General features: G+C 33.0%; 1 protein-coding gene across 1 annotated transcript in view; it reads left to right on the top strand.

Moving 5' to 3' along the window:
• The window catches only part of USP25 (ubiquitin specific peptidase 25), a 121,266-nt gene extending 110,647 nt beyond the window's left edge, over positions 1 to 10,619 (top strand). Inside the window, 4 exon segments of the mRNA XM_032477331.1 lie at positions 2,122 to 2,201; positions 5,242 to 5,365; positions 8,431 to 8,626; positions 8,932 to 10,619. Coding sequence (XP_032333222.1) covers positions 2,122 to 2,201; positions 5,242 to 5,365; positions 8,431 to 8,626; positions 8,932 to 9,104 — 573 coding nt within the window. The 3' untranslated portion in view covers positions 9,105 to 10,619.
• The last annotated feature ends 4,230 nt before the right edge of the window (positions 10,620 to 14,849 follow it).

The following is a 14,849-nucleotide window of genomic DNA, read 5'->3' as shown; positions in this document are numbered from 1 at the left end:
AGTTGTTTTATGAGAGTTAGTAAGCTGATTCAGGAATTTTTTGGGAAGTGCAGAGGATCTCACTCTAGGCCTGACATTCTTGACGAACAAGGTAGAAAGGCTTTTTCTGCTTAAAATCAAAACATAGTATCTTAACCTTTATGCTTTTTAATAATACTAGCATAGCATAGGTAAATTTGAACAATAAAACAGCATAAAAAAATCTAAGAACATAGCCAGAAGTAATTGGATACACAATACACACTAGAGACAGCAAGCAAATTGGTTGCTAACTCTACCCTTGTCCCCAAGATCCAAGTTACATGTGACTTGATTTTTAATTGTGATTTGATTCTGCAGTCCCTTCACAAGTTTGCTTCATCAGATTGGATTCAGCGTATTTTTATTCTGAAACTTCTCACATCTTTTCTAACTGCAGAGCCATTAAATATTATAGGTATTTACATGACATGTTTTTTGATTCTGTATATCCCATATATATCCTATATATCCCATATATATTTGTCTTGCTCTAAGTCACATGTCAGCAAACCTTGGCCCTCAGACCAAATCCAGCTCACCACCACCTGCTTTTATAAATAAAGTTTTATTGGAACATAAGCCATTTGTTTATGTATTGCGTATAAAGGTTTTACAATTGCAGAGTCGAGTAACTGCAGTAGAAACTGAATGGCCTGCAAAGCCTAAGACATTTACCATCTAGCCCTTTACAGAAAATGTTTACCTATTCACAATTTCTAAGGTGATTCTAATGATAACAAGGTGGTAATTTGAATACTTTCCCCAGAAAAGCTAACTTTAGACTTGTAAGACAAATTTTGCCTTTGTTAATAAGCTCTACTAATAGTATGAAAATTATGCCTTTTAAAATTAAAAACTAAAATGATTTAAGTGCAAGGAAAGTGTAGAATATAGTTGGCTAATAACTGGTCTATATGTTTCTTACTTTCATTTGCTTATAATATATATATAAAAGCTGTCACACTTTTATTATCAATGTCTTTTAAGTTAGTCCTGTATTGAATTTTACTTATGATTTTCCTTGAATCAATTTTTATTCAGTAAGTTAAAAAAAATCCTGATTTTTATTGTTTTCTAGAGTTACAGGATGTCTGTTCTGAATTATTTAGTCCTATTACTTGCCCACTAATTTGGGTTTTTTGGAGGAAGGGGCTATGAAATGTGAAATGCATCTGTCTTTCACTACATTTCAGATGAAAAGAATATTCAGCTACCACATTTAAAATTTAACAGAAATTTGGCAAAATCAAACGATTAAATAAATTCATTATTATATAACATTTTTCTTTTTCTTTCAGTTCCTTAAAATCCTGCTTCAAATAACAGTTTTCAAGCTTTGTTTCATATTAAAGTAGTAGCTTCATTTCCCTTCTGCATTCTATGTGATGTAGATCTATAACAGTATTTTTAAATTTAACTGTATTTGTTTTGCATTGTATGAGTTTCGATGTACAGCATAGTGATTCAGTATGTTTGCAGATTTACTCCATTAAAAGTCATTACAAGATAATGACTGTAGTTTCCTATGCTATACAGTATATACTTGCTGCTTATCTTTTTTATACATAGTAGTTTTTGTCTCTTAATTCCATGTTCCTATCTTGTCCCTCCCCCATTGCCTCTCCCTGCTGATAATAGTATGAAGTTTCCTCAAAAAATTAAAAATACAACTACGATATAATCCAGCAGTTCCACTCCTGGGTATACATCTGAAAAAAAAAAAAAAACACTAATTCTAAAAGATGGATGCACCCCAGTGATCTGTAATAATATTTTAATAGTAAGCTTTCACACTGAAGAATTTTTGAGAGATGACCTACCTGATTGATTATCTTGCCTTTGTATTTCTCTTATCTTCTAGTGAGGTCTTCATTGTTTAATTCCTCATCAATGTCTAATAATTTTTCATTTATTGTTATACTGGTAAACAGTTTTGTATGTCAGAAATTGAAATCTTGATTTAGGTCTAGTGTAATTTTAAACTCTTTGATTCTGTTCATTCAAATCGTTATTAGAACAGGGTATTAACTTTATGAGCCATTGTCATTGTAGTTTTAATATCTTACTCTATATTCCTTTAATGTTTTCTTTCACCTACAGGAGTGGCATCAGGATTATAGGAAATTCAGGGAAACAACCATGTATCTCATAATTGGGCTAGAAAATTTTCAAGGAGAAAGGTAAGGCAAAATGGACAGACATGAAAAGAAGAGCTTAATTTTTGTACTTGATTCTATTCAGATGTGACCTCATCTATAGAAAAGATTTTATTCACGGTATATATTCAGTAACCTTTTTTTTATTTTAGAACAGTGTTAGATTTACAGGGAAATTGCAGAGTTAATACAAAAAGTTTCCATATACCCCACATATGATATATTTTCCACTTTAAATTAAATCTGTAAGGTTGGCATTAGTATCATTGTCTTTATCAGCTGTCAAGCACTACAGTTGAAGGTTAGGATGGAATAGGATTAGATTGAAACCTAGAAGTTTGCCAGGGACCAGAGAAGCTGCTAACCTAGCAAATAGAATTCTCTGTATTCTCCAACATCTGCCTTCAGTCACTAGCCTTTTTGCTAATCTTTCTGAGTTTAATCTGACTTCAGATCAGACATAGTGTTTCTAATGTCTTTGTCTGAACTTCCAGGTACTGTAAAAAAAAAAAAAAATAGCTGTAGAAAACTTATCGTTTGTCTACTAAATATTGTGACTGTAAATATTTTAGATTACTTTTCATACACATTATAGAAGGTTTTAAAAGAATGTCTGCTTTTTAAATTTTAATGTTATAATTAATTAAGTTCTAGTCATTGTGTAATTTATAAGATAATTTGCTTTGGTCACTGAAGTAGAAAACTATTTTGATCAGTAGCTCCATTTTATAAATTAATATTTTGGTCAAAGTTTTATTTCTTTAGTAGGAATATTCCAATTTGCTAAGGAATTTTGGGGATTAATGTTTCTGAGAAAATACTAACATGATCTTACAATTGAATAGAGTGCCTAAAAAGCATTTCCATTTTATAGGAAAAAAAAAACAAAAAAACAGAAAAGTGGTCTCTGCAGAGATGCAGTAATCTGTCAAGGTCACACAACTAACTAGGGAGAGAAAAAATTAAAATAGAGACTTCTATATTCTTGTATAATTTAATGAAATCAGATAAGGATCAGTAAGAATTAAAAAGTTGAAAATCACTTTCTTGCTTTTTGCAGAGCTTCTACATTAGCTGCTCTTAGCTGACATTCGCCAAAGGACTTCAGTATAACTTAGAATTATGTTTAAATTTCATAATATGCTTATTCTCAAATATATTCTTGTTTAGGAAGTGAATACTTTTAGTATAGCAAATGTTTATTAAGTTAGACAACTTGAAAATTAGTAATGGTGACAGTCTTTATGGAATATCATGAAAAGAAATGTTAATTTTACCGCTTTAACTATGACAGTTACCATAGCTAACTGTACAAAACATTGCCAAAAAATTCTGTCAGACTTGTTTTTCATGAAAACATAACACTTGAAAGCCATGAATTGAATATTTATTGACAGGCCATTGTTACTTCTGTGAGTAGTGAAATGCAATCATGTTTTTAGGAACCAAGATTTTACAGTAGTATAAATGGAAGATAAATCAGAATTTGGTGACTGGACTGCTGGATTTTATTCTGACTTAACTTGAAAATATATTTGTAAGCGCTTTAAAGCTTGATAAAATGTGGAACATTTTGTGTACCTCACTAGAAAATTGGAACAAGGTCATGATTTCGGAACTATTCCCAGAGAGATGACTCAGGTCTGGAAAGCCAGATATGAATGTCATTCAGGGGAGACCTTTTTAACAGGAAACTTAATAGATATAAAAGAAAAGGTGGACGTGCCAGCAAACTGCCTCAACTTGGTGGCATGAAACAATGCTTAATATTATTATCACTCTCTTCTTTTTTTTTCTTTTACAAATAAAACAAACAGAAAGCTTTAGTTGAAATTATGCCCATATTATTTCAAAATAAAATTCATATCCTTAAGTTTTTTCAAAAACAAATTCCTAGGAAAAGCCATTTTCAAAAATTGTTTTAAAGAACTTATTTTCAGGTATATAATTTGTCATAAATGTGTCCATTAATTTCCATGTAATTCTACATTTAACATTTGAACCATAAAACTAACTTGTATCTGAGCACCTGAAATTAAATAATAAACAGCAACACTGACAGTATAACCTAGAGTTCTAAAATATTGTTTTCTGTATAATATTTCATTTTTTAGGATGTTGTATTTTTCTGAATTTATGAGAAGATATGCTGTTTTTGGAAAAACTGACACAAAAAAAGATATCTTAAAATATCTTTCATATTTCAGCTATACAAATATATAGCTGTATATATTTTTCCTACAGCATGTTAGAAGAAGAATAATTATTTTAGAGGCAAATACAGTACTCAAACATCCCCTCCTCCCTTTTTAAAACCAGGTTTGAGCATTATAAGGTCTAGACTTATGTTGATATAACGTATTAATGTTCTTTGAATATAAAACAAAGGCCTAACCCTGCATTTTGCTTTCATGTTAGTGTTTTCTTTTGTTTGTATCCCACTAGATTCTCCAGACTTAGAAGCATTTTTTTCCCTTTCTCCTTTCCCTGTCTCTTTTGAATATTCTCCGCTCTGTTACATTTTTCTCAGTGACTAGAGCTGTGCCTGCACATAGGAAAAAATCTGAGTGAAAAATAGTCACCTAATGAATCAAATGATGTTTGTGATAAAGAAACAAAGTAACCCGGTTTTTCCCTCAAACAAAAATGGCATTATGTTGTTAAAAATGTAGTTTGTTGACTTTCACATCAGTCTTAATTTTGAGTCCAAATGGAAGGCATTGGGAAAATAAATACTAAAGAAGACCGAAGGAACTTTCTGAATTAGTCAATTATGGCCTTTTTTCTCCCAGTCTTTTCTTAATTCCTAGCTTTATTTGGGGGGTGGGGTTGATGTTTTTTGTTTGGTTTTTTTTTTTTACTTTTAAGACATAACTGTCAACTGGTTTCAGATATAGTCATTGGTCAAAAGATGCTCTGAGCATACAGTGTATCAGATGATTTTTTTGTTGTAATGTTCTGGATAATCAAAATTAAATGTACACTTAAAATGTTTTATAATTGTAGTTTTTTTTTTTTTAAAGATGAAATACTAATTCTATACTTCTTTTTAATTTTTGAAAAGTTATATAGATTCCTTGCTGTTCCTTATCTGTGCATATCAGAATAACAAAGAACTCTTGTCCAAAGGCCCATACAGAGGACATGATGAAGAACTGATATCACATTATAGAAGAGAATGTTTACTAGTAAGTTGAATGTACATAGTATGTGTTTATCATTTTGTCTTACATTGGACATTTCTCCAGACTCACATATAAGTGATTAACTATAAATTCTGATGGGGTAAGCATTATAGTGATGTCTGTAATATGGGTCTGCTCCCTTGAGATGGGAGAATACACTCAATTCTTTATCCCTTCTTCTTTGAGGATCTTAAGTTTTACAGGTAGTAAACCAGAAATGTTCTTAAAATGGTATCAGAATAGTTACATTTTTATATTTAGATTTCTTCATCGTACTACCATTCCCTTTCTTGACAGGAGAGGAGGGGCTGAACAGCATGATGAATTATCATTATTATTACAGAAAAATAGTAGATATTTTTAAGTTTTTATAAATAGTATATTTGGTGTTCATATGTTAAAGGATTCATTGTAATATAGTATCCTTTTTTTCACCTAGTCATTGGTTGTTTTCTTCCTCAAATATTTTTACTGCCTATGTGCTAAAATATTACTGTTGTTATAAACTGTAAAAAATCTTTTTAGCAGTTTTTGGGTACCAGTTTACTCTATAGATACCTAGAGTACTTTATTAATGTTTCTTGAGTCAGCTAACCTTTATGTGTAAAATCAAAAATTCCACTTTTATATTTTTTTCTGATTAGATTTCACTTAACTACTAACATCACTCTGTAGACTGAACTTCTAAATTGCAATTGTTTTCTAACATTTGGGTATATATATTGTGTATGTATATATAGACAGAGGTATACAAGAGCGTTGTGATATTTGAACCTATTTAGGGTACATGGTTTATGTGTACTTTAAAAAAATTTTAAGAAGGTGTAGTGGTGAAATGTTTTCTTTCAACAGAACCGCATAGTATACGTTAATTGTAGTCTGCAGTATGTCTTCAAACATTTTTAATGGAAATATTAGAAGCTTGTGATCTTATTTTTCTCTCAGCGATTTTACTGCATTTGAGTGTATTTTAAACTTGAATTGTTGATGGTTTGAATCCATTGAGGATGGTATTCTTAATTTGGTCAGTTTCAAGAGGTTTTTAGTCAACTCCTGAGAAGGAAGACCTAAATTATATATAGTTCAGCTTAAAAAAATATAAAGTTTTATTATATAACTATATAAAATTTTGCATTGAATGAATTGAAGCAAGTTTTAATGTAAAAACATTGTAGTGTTGAGATACTAAGTATTCTGGTAAAGCTATTTTAAACATAAATACAACTGAAACTTGATGGTTACCCTGAGGCATTAAAAAAATTGTAGAATGTGCTTCTCTTATCATTTTATGTTAGTAAACCCAGCCATACTTAATTTGTTATTTCACATGGGGATTTAAATGAGACCTTAGGAGGATTATTTTAGTGTTCCTTTCAGGTTTTTTCATATTGAGTATTTACTGAGTGTCAGATTCTGAGGGACACAGATAAGTCAGACCGATTATTTATTCTGAAAGATTTCAATCTGGTGAGAGATGTACACAAATTATTTTGATATTTCAGAATAAGTTTTATGAGAGATATGCAAAATAATATGCCTGGAATTGTTGTGGAGAAACTTAAGAGATAAGATAAACACTGATCTGGATCTTGGTGGACAGATAGGAGTTTTATGCTTTGTAGAGAAGGGAGAAGAACATTCCAGACAAAAGGATATTGTATGTAAAGGCATGGAAAGTATACAGCAGAAAATGAAGATAAACCCATTGTGACCGAGTTATGAGGAGCGAGGGTTAGGTGGAAGTGATGAAGCCAACAATACTTGTCAGACTGTGAAGACGCTTATATGTCATTCTGAGTTGGCACCATTGTAAAATTTAATTAAGTTTGGCATGATTAAGTTTGTTTTCAGAAAATAATTTTGACAGTTATACTAGAAGATGGACTGGAAAGGAGTAGATATTGAAATGAAGAACCCTAGAGGAGATGATAGGAAGAAACTGAAGCTAAGAGATTACTTACTTGCTGAAGATTAGGTAATTGTTTAGTGGCTGAATTAGACTTTCAGTATAAGCCTCTCTACAAAGTCAAGATAAATTGCACAAGAATGTCATAATATAAAATAAATAATACAATTTTTGTATTTGAAGCAATCCAGCTTAAAACTATGATTATTTAAAAATCATATTTATCATGCTGTAAGATTTCAGACATAAACCTCTTACTATACCTGTGTTTTTTATCTGTCTCTTATGTCTATATTTCTTTTCTCATGGATTTCTCTCTTCTACTAGATTAGGTGTCAGGACACTTGGCCTATGCTCCAGCCTAACACTTGTTTAAAGAAATAAAGTCCTGTTGAAACATTTCCATGCCCATTCATTTACATGTTATGTATGGTTGCCTTTGTGCAACGATGTCAGAGTTAAGTCATTGCCACAGAAACTGTGTAACCCTTAAAGCTTATAATATTTCCTATCTTGCCTTTTACATAAAAATTTACAGGATCACTGTATTGTAAGGGGTTGTCAGTACCACGAGAGTTTTCTGTATTAATCACTGGGGGCCCCTGCATTCAGAGCAGTCCCTGGCACATGGCATGTACTCAGTAAGAATTTTTTGAAGGAATTCCTTAAGTGAATTGATTACCTTTATATTTTTGTATCAACAAATGTAACAGTCCCTATTCAGCTGATACTTATGGATAAGATGATGAAGAGATTTTCAAAATTAATATGAAGTCTGAATTTCTTTATTTTTAAAATTACTTTGAGTGCTTACCAAATTTTAGAATTGCAGGAAATTTACCCCTAGAGAATAACTGAAGAATGGTCCCTGTAATGATGATTGAAGTAATATAAACTGAACATGAACTTTAAAAACATGACAACCATATTCCTGCCACTTTGTTTTGCTTTTATTTCTGTTAGTTGTTGTTATATGTGTAGCTTTTTCTAAAAGACTTCTCTTAGAATAGGTTGAGGTGGTTTTTTTGTGATTCCCATTTGTTCTAACACTATGTGCTAAGTAGCATGCTCATTATGTTGTCTTCAGTATTAACACTTACAGATATTTTTATTTAATTAAAAAAGGAAACGAACCTGTTAATCTTTTTCTCATTGCATTAAGAAATTAAATGAGCAAGCTGCAGAACTGTTTGAATCTGGAGAGGATCGAGAAGTAAACAATGGTCTGATTATCATGAATGAGTTTATCGTTCCATTTTTGCCCTTGTTATTGGTGGATGAAATGGAAGAGAAAGATATACTTGCCGTGGAAGATATGAGAAATCGATGGTGTTCCTATCTTGGACAAGAAATGGAATGTAAGTTTAAACAATGCTAGTGGGCAACTGAGTTGTTAGGATTAAAAGCAGTTAGAATTAGATGTTATCATTTTTAATATTTTGTAATAATTTTATACGCACACCATTACTTTTTTCTTATTTACAAACTAAGCTGTGCACACTGCTGTTGCCATTTGTATTTTACGTCTTCCCTAAAAATGGTAATGATTTGCTGTTTTGAAATGAAACATCAACTGACCACTCCAAGTTAATAAATCATGTTGAAGATAATTTCTCTCCCTGTCTCTCTATCTTTAATTACATCTAACTGTTTTTATTTGCAGCAAACCTTCAAGAGAAGCTGACAGATTTTCTGCCAAAACTGCTTGATTGTTCTACAGAGATTAAAGGTTTCCATGAACCACCGAAGTTACCTTCATACTCCACGCATGAACTCTGTGAGCGATTTGCCCGAATCATGTTGTCCCTCAGTCGAACTCCTGCTGATGGAAGATAAACTGCACACGCTTTCCATAAACACACTGTATAAACTTTTTTTAGTTCTTAACCCTTGCCTTCCTGTCACAGGGTTTGCTTGTTGCTGCTATAGTTTTTAACTTTTTTTTATTTTAATAGCTGCAAAAGACAAAATGACTATACAGACTTTAGCCAGACTGCAAACAATAAAGCTGAGAATCGCATGGCGCTCAGACTTTGTTTTAACCAGAACTGATGTATAATTACAAATCTGATTGATTTTATTATGGCAAAACCATGCTTTTGCCACCTTTCTGTTACAGTATTACTTTGCTTTTATCTTTTCTTAATCTGTAGCTTTCCATTCAGTCTGGATCCTCCATGACTACAGCCATTTAAGTGTTCAGCACTGTGTATAATATATAATATTTGGTAGCTTGTAAATGAAATTAAAGAATAAAGTTTTATTTATGGCTACCTATGTGTTTGTAAGCAGGTATATTATATATTAGTGTATTATTTTAGTAATATAATATATAAATGATTTTGTTTGGGGATTGTTTTAAGATTGGGTGATAAATAGATTAATACAAACTTGTAATTTTGCTCTAATGTTAGCACATTGGAAATTTACTATTTGACACTTAACTATATCTATATTTTTGACTAAGTTGTTAAACTTAGTATGGCACCTAAACCTGTTTTGAATTCAAATCAGGTTTTCACTGAAGTGAGCGGCTGATATTTAAGTCAACCACACTGAAACTTTTAACCTTTTCTTAGGTTAACCTTTAATTTTTTTTATGTATTTACAAATAATATAGCAAGGTGATTATTTCAAGAGATACCAGAAAAAAGTACTTGAATAAGGGCTATGTAATAGTGAAACTTATAAGAAATATGTATGTGGATATACATAGATACATTAACCCGTACACCACACACATACTCTTCATAATGGAGGACAGTGTTTCCCATTATAAAATCATTCTATTTTTGTAAATTGTGTTCTATTATAGTTGAAAATGTTCTCTACTAATCAACGCTGTGAAATGAAGTTGATATTGTTGAACTAGAAGTTATGAGTGTCTTACCTGCATTTATTTACCTCCTTTTCAAAAAGGAAAAAGCTGTAGAATGTTTTGTAGATGGAACCGCTCTTTAAGATTAATGAAGTAATATTGTGAATGAAAATCAATGCTTTTTAAAGGTAATTATGTTACCAACGACCTATTTTTGAATTTATAAAAATTTCTTTACAAATGATACTTTGTTAGCCTAGTAAAATATATCATTATACTCTGTGTATGTTTGTTAGAGTGTCGCCAAAACTAATGCTCCTTATAAGTGCCTCTCATGAAAAGTCCTGGATGGAAGAAGAATAAGAAAATATTAAGCTATTACATAATACTTCTTGTAAAGGTATCAATGTACTGCTAAGATATTAAATTAATGACAAAGAATTGATACTATTTCTGCTGTAAAATTAGGTTTTGCATGTTATAGCTCTCAAAGTGTGTTTTGATTTAGATTTTAAATTCTCTACTCAGCAGAATTAGTGTTGTGCATTGGTTTTCAAGTCCTGTTGAAAGTTTAGAAACTTCCTATGTATCATCAAAGCATTTATAAAGTATCTTCCATATTTTATGATATTCTGCCGTAACAGTGACGTTGTTTGCGTTTATGTGTATAATTGACCACTGAAAAACAAACTTCTCAAACACCACATGGAATTTACTCCTTTTACAAGGCACATCCAGGTGAGTATTACTGTATTTACTCTACTTAAAAGCCAAGCTTCTTCATCCTAGTTATGAATCTGACTTTCTTTTTTAAAGAAATGACCTTTTTCAAAACTTGGGGAAATAACTTATTTTTGTATCAGTTTTTAATCTAATCTTAAGATTTAGATCAGTGAAATTTCTTACATTATTTACTATATTAAATATAACATAGCTGGTAACTTGAAAGTTGAAACCTCAGTAGAACTGTTGTCCATGCCATATTTCACTTTGATTTAAATGACTCTTTTTGATTCCTATAGTTCTCCTTTCCCAGTCCCCACAAATTACATTTTGAAATAATTTAGTGTAGAATTCAAATAAATAGAAGTTAAGAGTTACAGAAACTTCTCATAAACAGCGTGTGTATAAAGAGACAGTAGCCAGGAGTGAATCTATGAGACACTCCAGTACTTTTCAGATTCATTAAAATACAATAATAACCATACACTGAATCAGTAGTTCTCAAAATGTGCTCTGCAGACGAGTGGCTTCAGCATCACTGGGAAAAGGTTAGAACTGAAAACTTTTGAGCCCCACACCAGAACTGCTTAATACTTGTTAAAACTTGGAGAGTTAACCAGTTTCAACAAGTCCATCAGAAGATTATGATGTCTGCTAAAGTTTGAGAACAAGGTCACTAAATAAAACTATCAGTAGCATTGTATGCAATTTAAATGATGCTGTTTAATTTCCATTCACTTTTGAACCCTTGTTAGTTGGAAATTTTTCAGTATATTCCCTCACTGACAATTTCAGGGAAGTGACTAAAAATTCTTTTGCTTAGTTTTAGATTTTTTGAGACTAAGGTAGATTCTCTCCTCTTGTATCTAATTCTCCAGAAATTCAGTTTCTTTGTTTTATGATTCAGAATTGTTGACTTCAGCCTAAGTCCTATTGTCATCCCCCAAAAGTACAACCACTCAGAATGCTTGGGGTGAGTAGGGATACCCTTGTGTTAAAAAAAAAAAAATTAATTTACTTTAAATTGTTAAGCAGATTAAGTATCATTTGTTGTGCCCATGATAACCTTGTCCAAAGAATGTGTATTAGTCTGCCAGGGCTGCCATAATAAATACCCCAGACTAGGTGGTTTGAAAAAACAAGTTTATTTTCTCACACTTCTAGAGGCTGAAGTCCAAGATCAAGGTGTTGGCAGCTTTAATTTCTCCTGAGACCTCTCTCTGGTTTGCAGAAAGCAGCCTTCTCACTTTGTCTTCCCATGGCCTTTCGCCTGGGTACGTGTGCATCTCTGGTGTCTCTTCCTCTTGTAAGGACACCAGTCATACTGGGTTAGGGCCCCACCCTTATGACCTCTATCATAATTGCCTCTTTAAAGGCTCTATCTCCAAATACTGTCATCTTGGAGGGTTAGGGTGTCAACAAATGAACTTAGGAGTCCAAAGGAAGACAGTCCATGGCATGTGATTGCCCAGTTTATATACCTCCTTTCCAGACACAAAAGTATCATTACGGGCTCACAGTGCAAATGTCAATAGCTCTACTCTTTCATCTGATTTTTTTTTCTTTTACTTTATTCTAAAAATTAAATCAACGTTGTAGCAAACCAAGTGAAAAGTTGCTCAAAATGTATTCATCTAATCATTTCAGTGTGTTTTCATTGAACAAATCTTTGCTGAATGAATGAAATCATTCATGTTGTTTTGACCTCATTCATGTTTTGCTTTAATCAGTTTCACTTCACATTATACCATAGATCTGTATCAGTTTTGCTAGTGTTTTTATTTTTACCTGCTCTACGTTTCTGTTCCACCCTCAGCCAGTACTGAAGGTATTGATGTTAACAATTTTGGCCACATGCTTTTCCATGTTTGGATAATGATGTGCAGGGTATACACATAAGCATTGGTGGAGGGTTTGGGGTGGGGGAAGGGGTGGGGTGAGGAAAGGGAGGGGGTCATTGCTTTTAAGTGATAAAATATTTTACAGCATCCTTTCTCCCCCCCCCCTCCAGTTTCCCCTCCTCCTCTCCTATACTTTCTAGCCTCCAATTCCTTCTTTTTCTAATTAACTTTGATAGAGGTGACATCGTAACCAAATAATTACTTCAATAATAAAAGTAAATGAGTCATGATGGAGGGAACTATATACACAACTGAATTTACACAGGCAACCACATAAGAATTTCAAACATCCTTATTCTATGCACAGTTCTCAATAGCTGTTTCACACCTTCACTACCATCCTGGACCTTCTGTTCAATGCTGGCTCCAGTGAAATAGGGTGATCTTACCTTTACCTTACCAAGACAGGTGAGGCGCTTGGGTATGATCCTTTGTACCTTCATACCTGGAAATGTATAGTTCATTATTAACCAGGATGTAGTAAGGGATGGCATTATTGATAACCCAGTGTTACGAGGAAAATATAAATAAAATCAGATGCAGTATTAAATGAACTTACGAATTTAGTTAAATTATATTTGCTCTTCTACAGAATTAATTCAGAAAGGCCAGCTTAATATCAGTTCATGCTTTAGCAAATAGTTCTTAAGTTTTTCAGTAACCTGGAGCTAGATTAGTATTCTTAACCGTAGTTGTGCATCAAAAACACATGAGGAGCTCTCTTTACAACAGGTGTCTAGGTCCTATCATGTGGATCCTTAAAAGCCTTTTAAAGTGAGAACTGTTTTGAGAACATTTGGTCGGTGCTTCCCCAACTTTCATTTTTCTAAAGATCACCTGTGGCTCTCCCCTCAGGGACTAAATTGAGCCTGGCTGAAGCAGGGTGGAGAAATTTGCTTTTCGCATTATTATAGTTCACATGAAAAGGTGGGGGTTTCAATATGCTAGTGCCCCACACTGCCATCCAGCATTCCCATTTTGGTCTGTGCTCCAGCCAAAGCTGCACTCAAATATTTTCAGTCCTTAATTTACTGGATTTCATTCTCTCTTCTGAGTGGTTAAGAGTGCAAGCTCTAGAACCAGACTGCCCGTGTGCAGATCCTGGCTCAGCTACTTACTGTGTGTTGATCTTGAGTGAACTCTAACTCTTCTGGATCTCTTCATCTATAAAATAGCTTTGCACTAAAGACTACCTTATGTGATTCTTTTAAAAGATTAAAAGGGTTTCTACATATAAAAAAACTTGGAAAATGTCTGCCACAAAGTAAGTGTCCAATAATTGTCAGCCATTCTGTACCTTCACTGTTGCCTTCTGATTTTCAGAATCTGCCTTCCTGAGACAGGCTTCTTTGGACTGCTCTCATTCCTGTCTGCATTCTTCCACATTTTCTTTTCTTTCTACTCCTTAAATATCAGTGTCCTCAAGGTTCTTTATTTGGCACCCTTCTAACTCTTCACCTTTCCTGGATGGTCATATTTACTAGTTTGACTTTCTGTAATGCCCACATGCTTGCGACTCAAAAGTTGGTATTTATAACTAAACCTCTGTTGTTCATTTTAGACCCATATATACGTCCAGTTGTCTGTTCCACATAGACACTTGGATGTTTCACAGGCACTTTAAGCTCTGCACATCCAAAACTGAGTTCACCACTTCTCAAACCTGGTTCTCTTTTATTCTCTTTGTGAATGATACAATAATCCAGAAGTGAGAAATTATTCTCAATTCTGCTTTTATTTCCCATTGATTACCAAGTGTCCAGAGGTCAAGTTTGAAATCCTTTGCTCACGCATCCCTTCACTGCTGCCGTTGGTGAGGTTTCTCATCTCTTAGTTTGGACAGTTGGACTTCGCCCTGATTGGCCTCTCCGTCTTTGATCATGCCTCTTTAATCCGTCTTACATACTTGTTGGCAGAATAATTTTTCAAAGAAGTGTTGCATATCTCTTCTGTTGCCGGACTGAATTCCTTTAGAGGGAGATAGTAGCTCCTGTTTTTGTAACCTAGTACCTGTTAAATATCTGGCAATTTAATAAAGGTGCAGGTCATCTGGCCCTTCAATCACCTTAGACCTGCATGGTCCAGTAAGACAGCCACTAGCCACATGTGGCTATTTAAATTTAAACCAAATAAAATGAG

The sequence above is a fragment of the Camelus ferus genome, chromosome 1 (genome assembly GCF_009834535.1).
Source record: "Camelus ferus isolate YT-003-E chromosome 1, BCGSAC_Cfer_1.0, whole genome shotgun sequence".
Lineage (NCBI taxonomy): Eukaryota > Metazoa > Chordata > Mammalia > Artiodactyla > Camelidae > Camelus > Camelus ferus.
The sequence above is the reverse complement of the archived record's forward strand: the minus strand, read 5'-3'. Positions and strand labels throughout refer to the sequence as shown.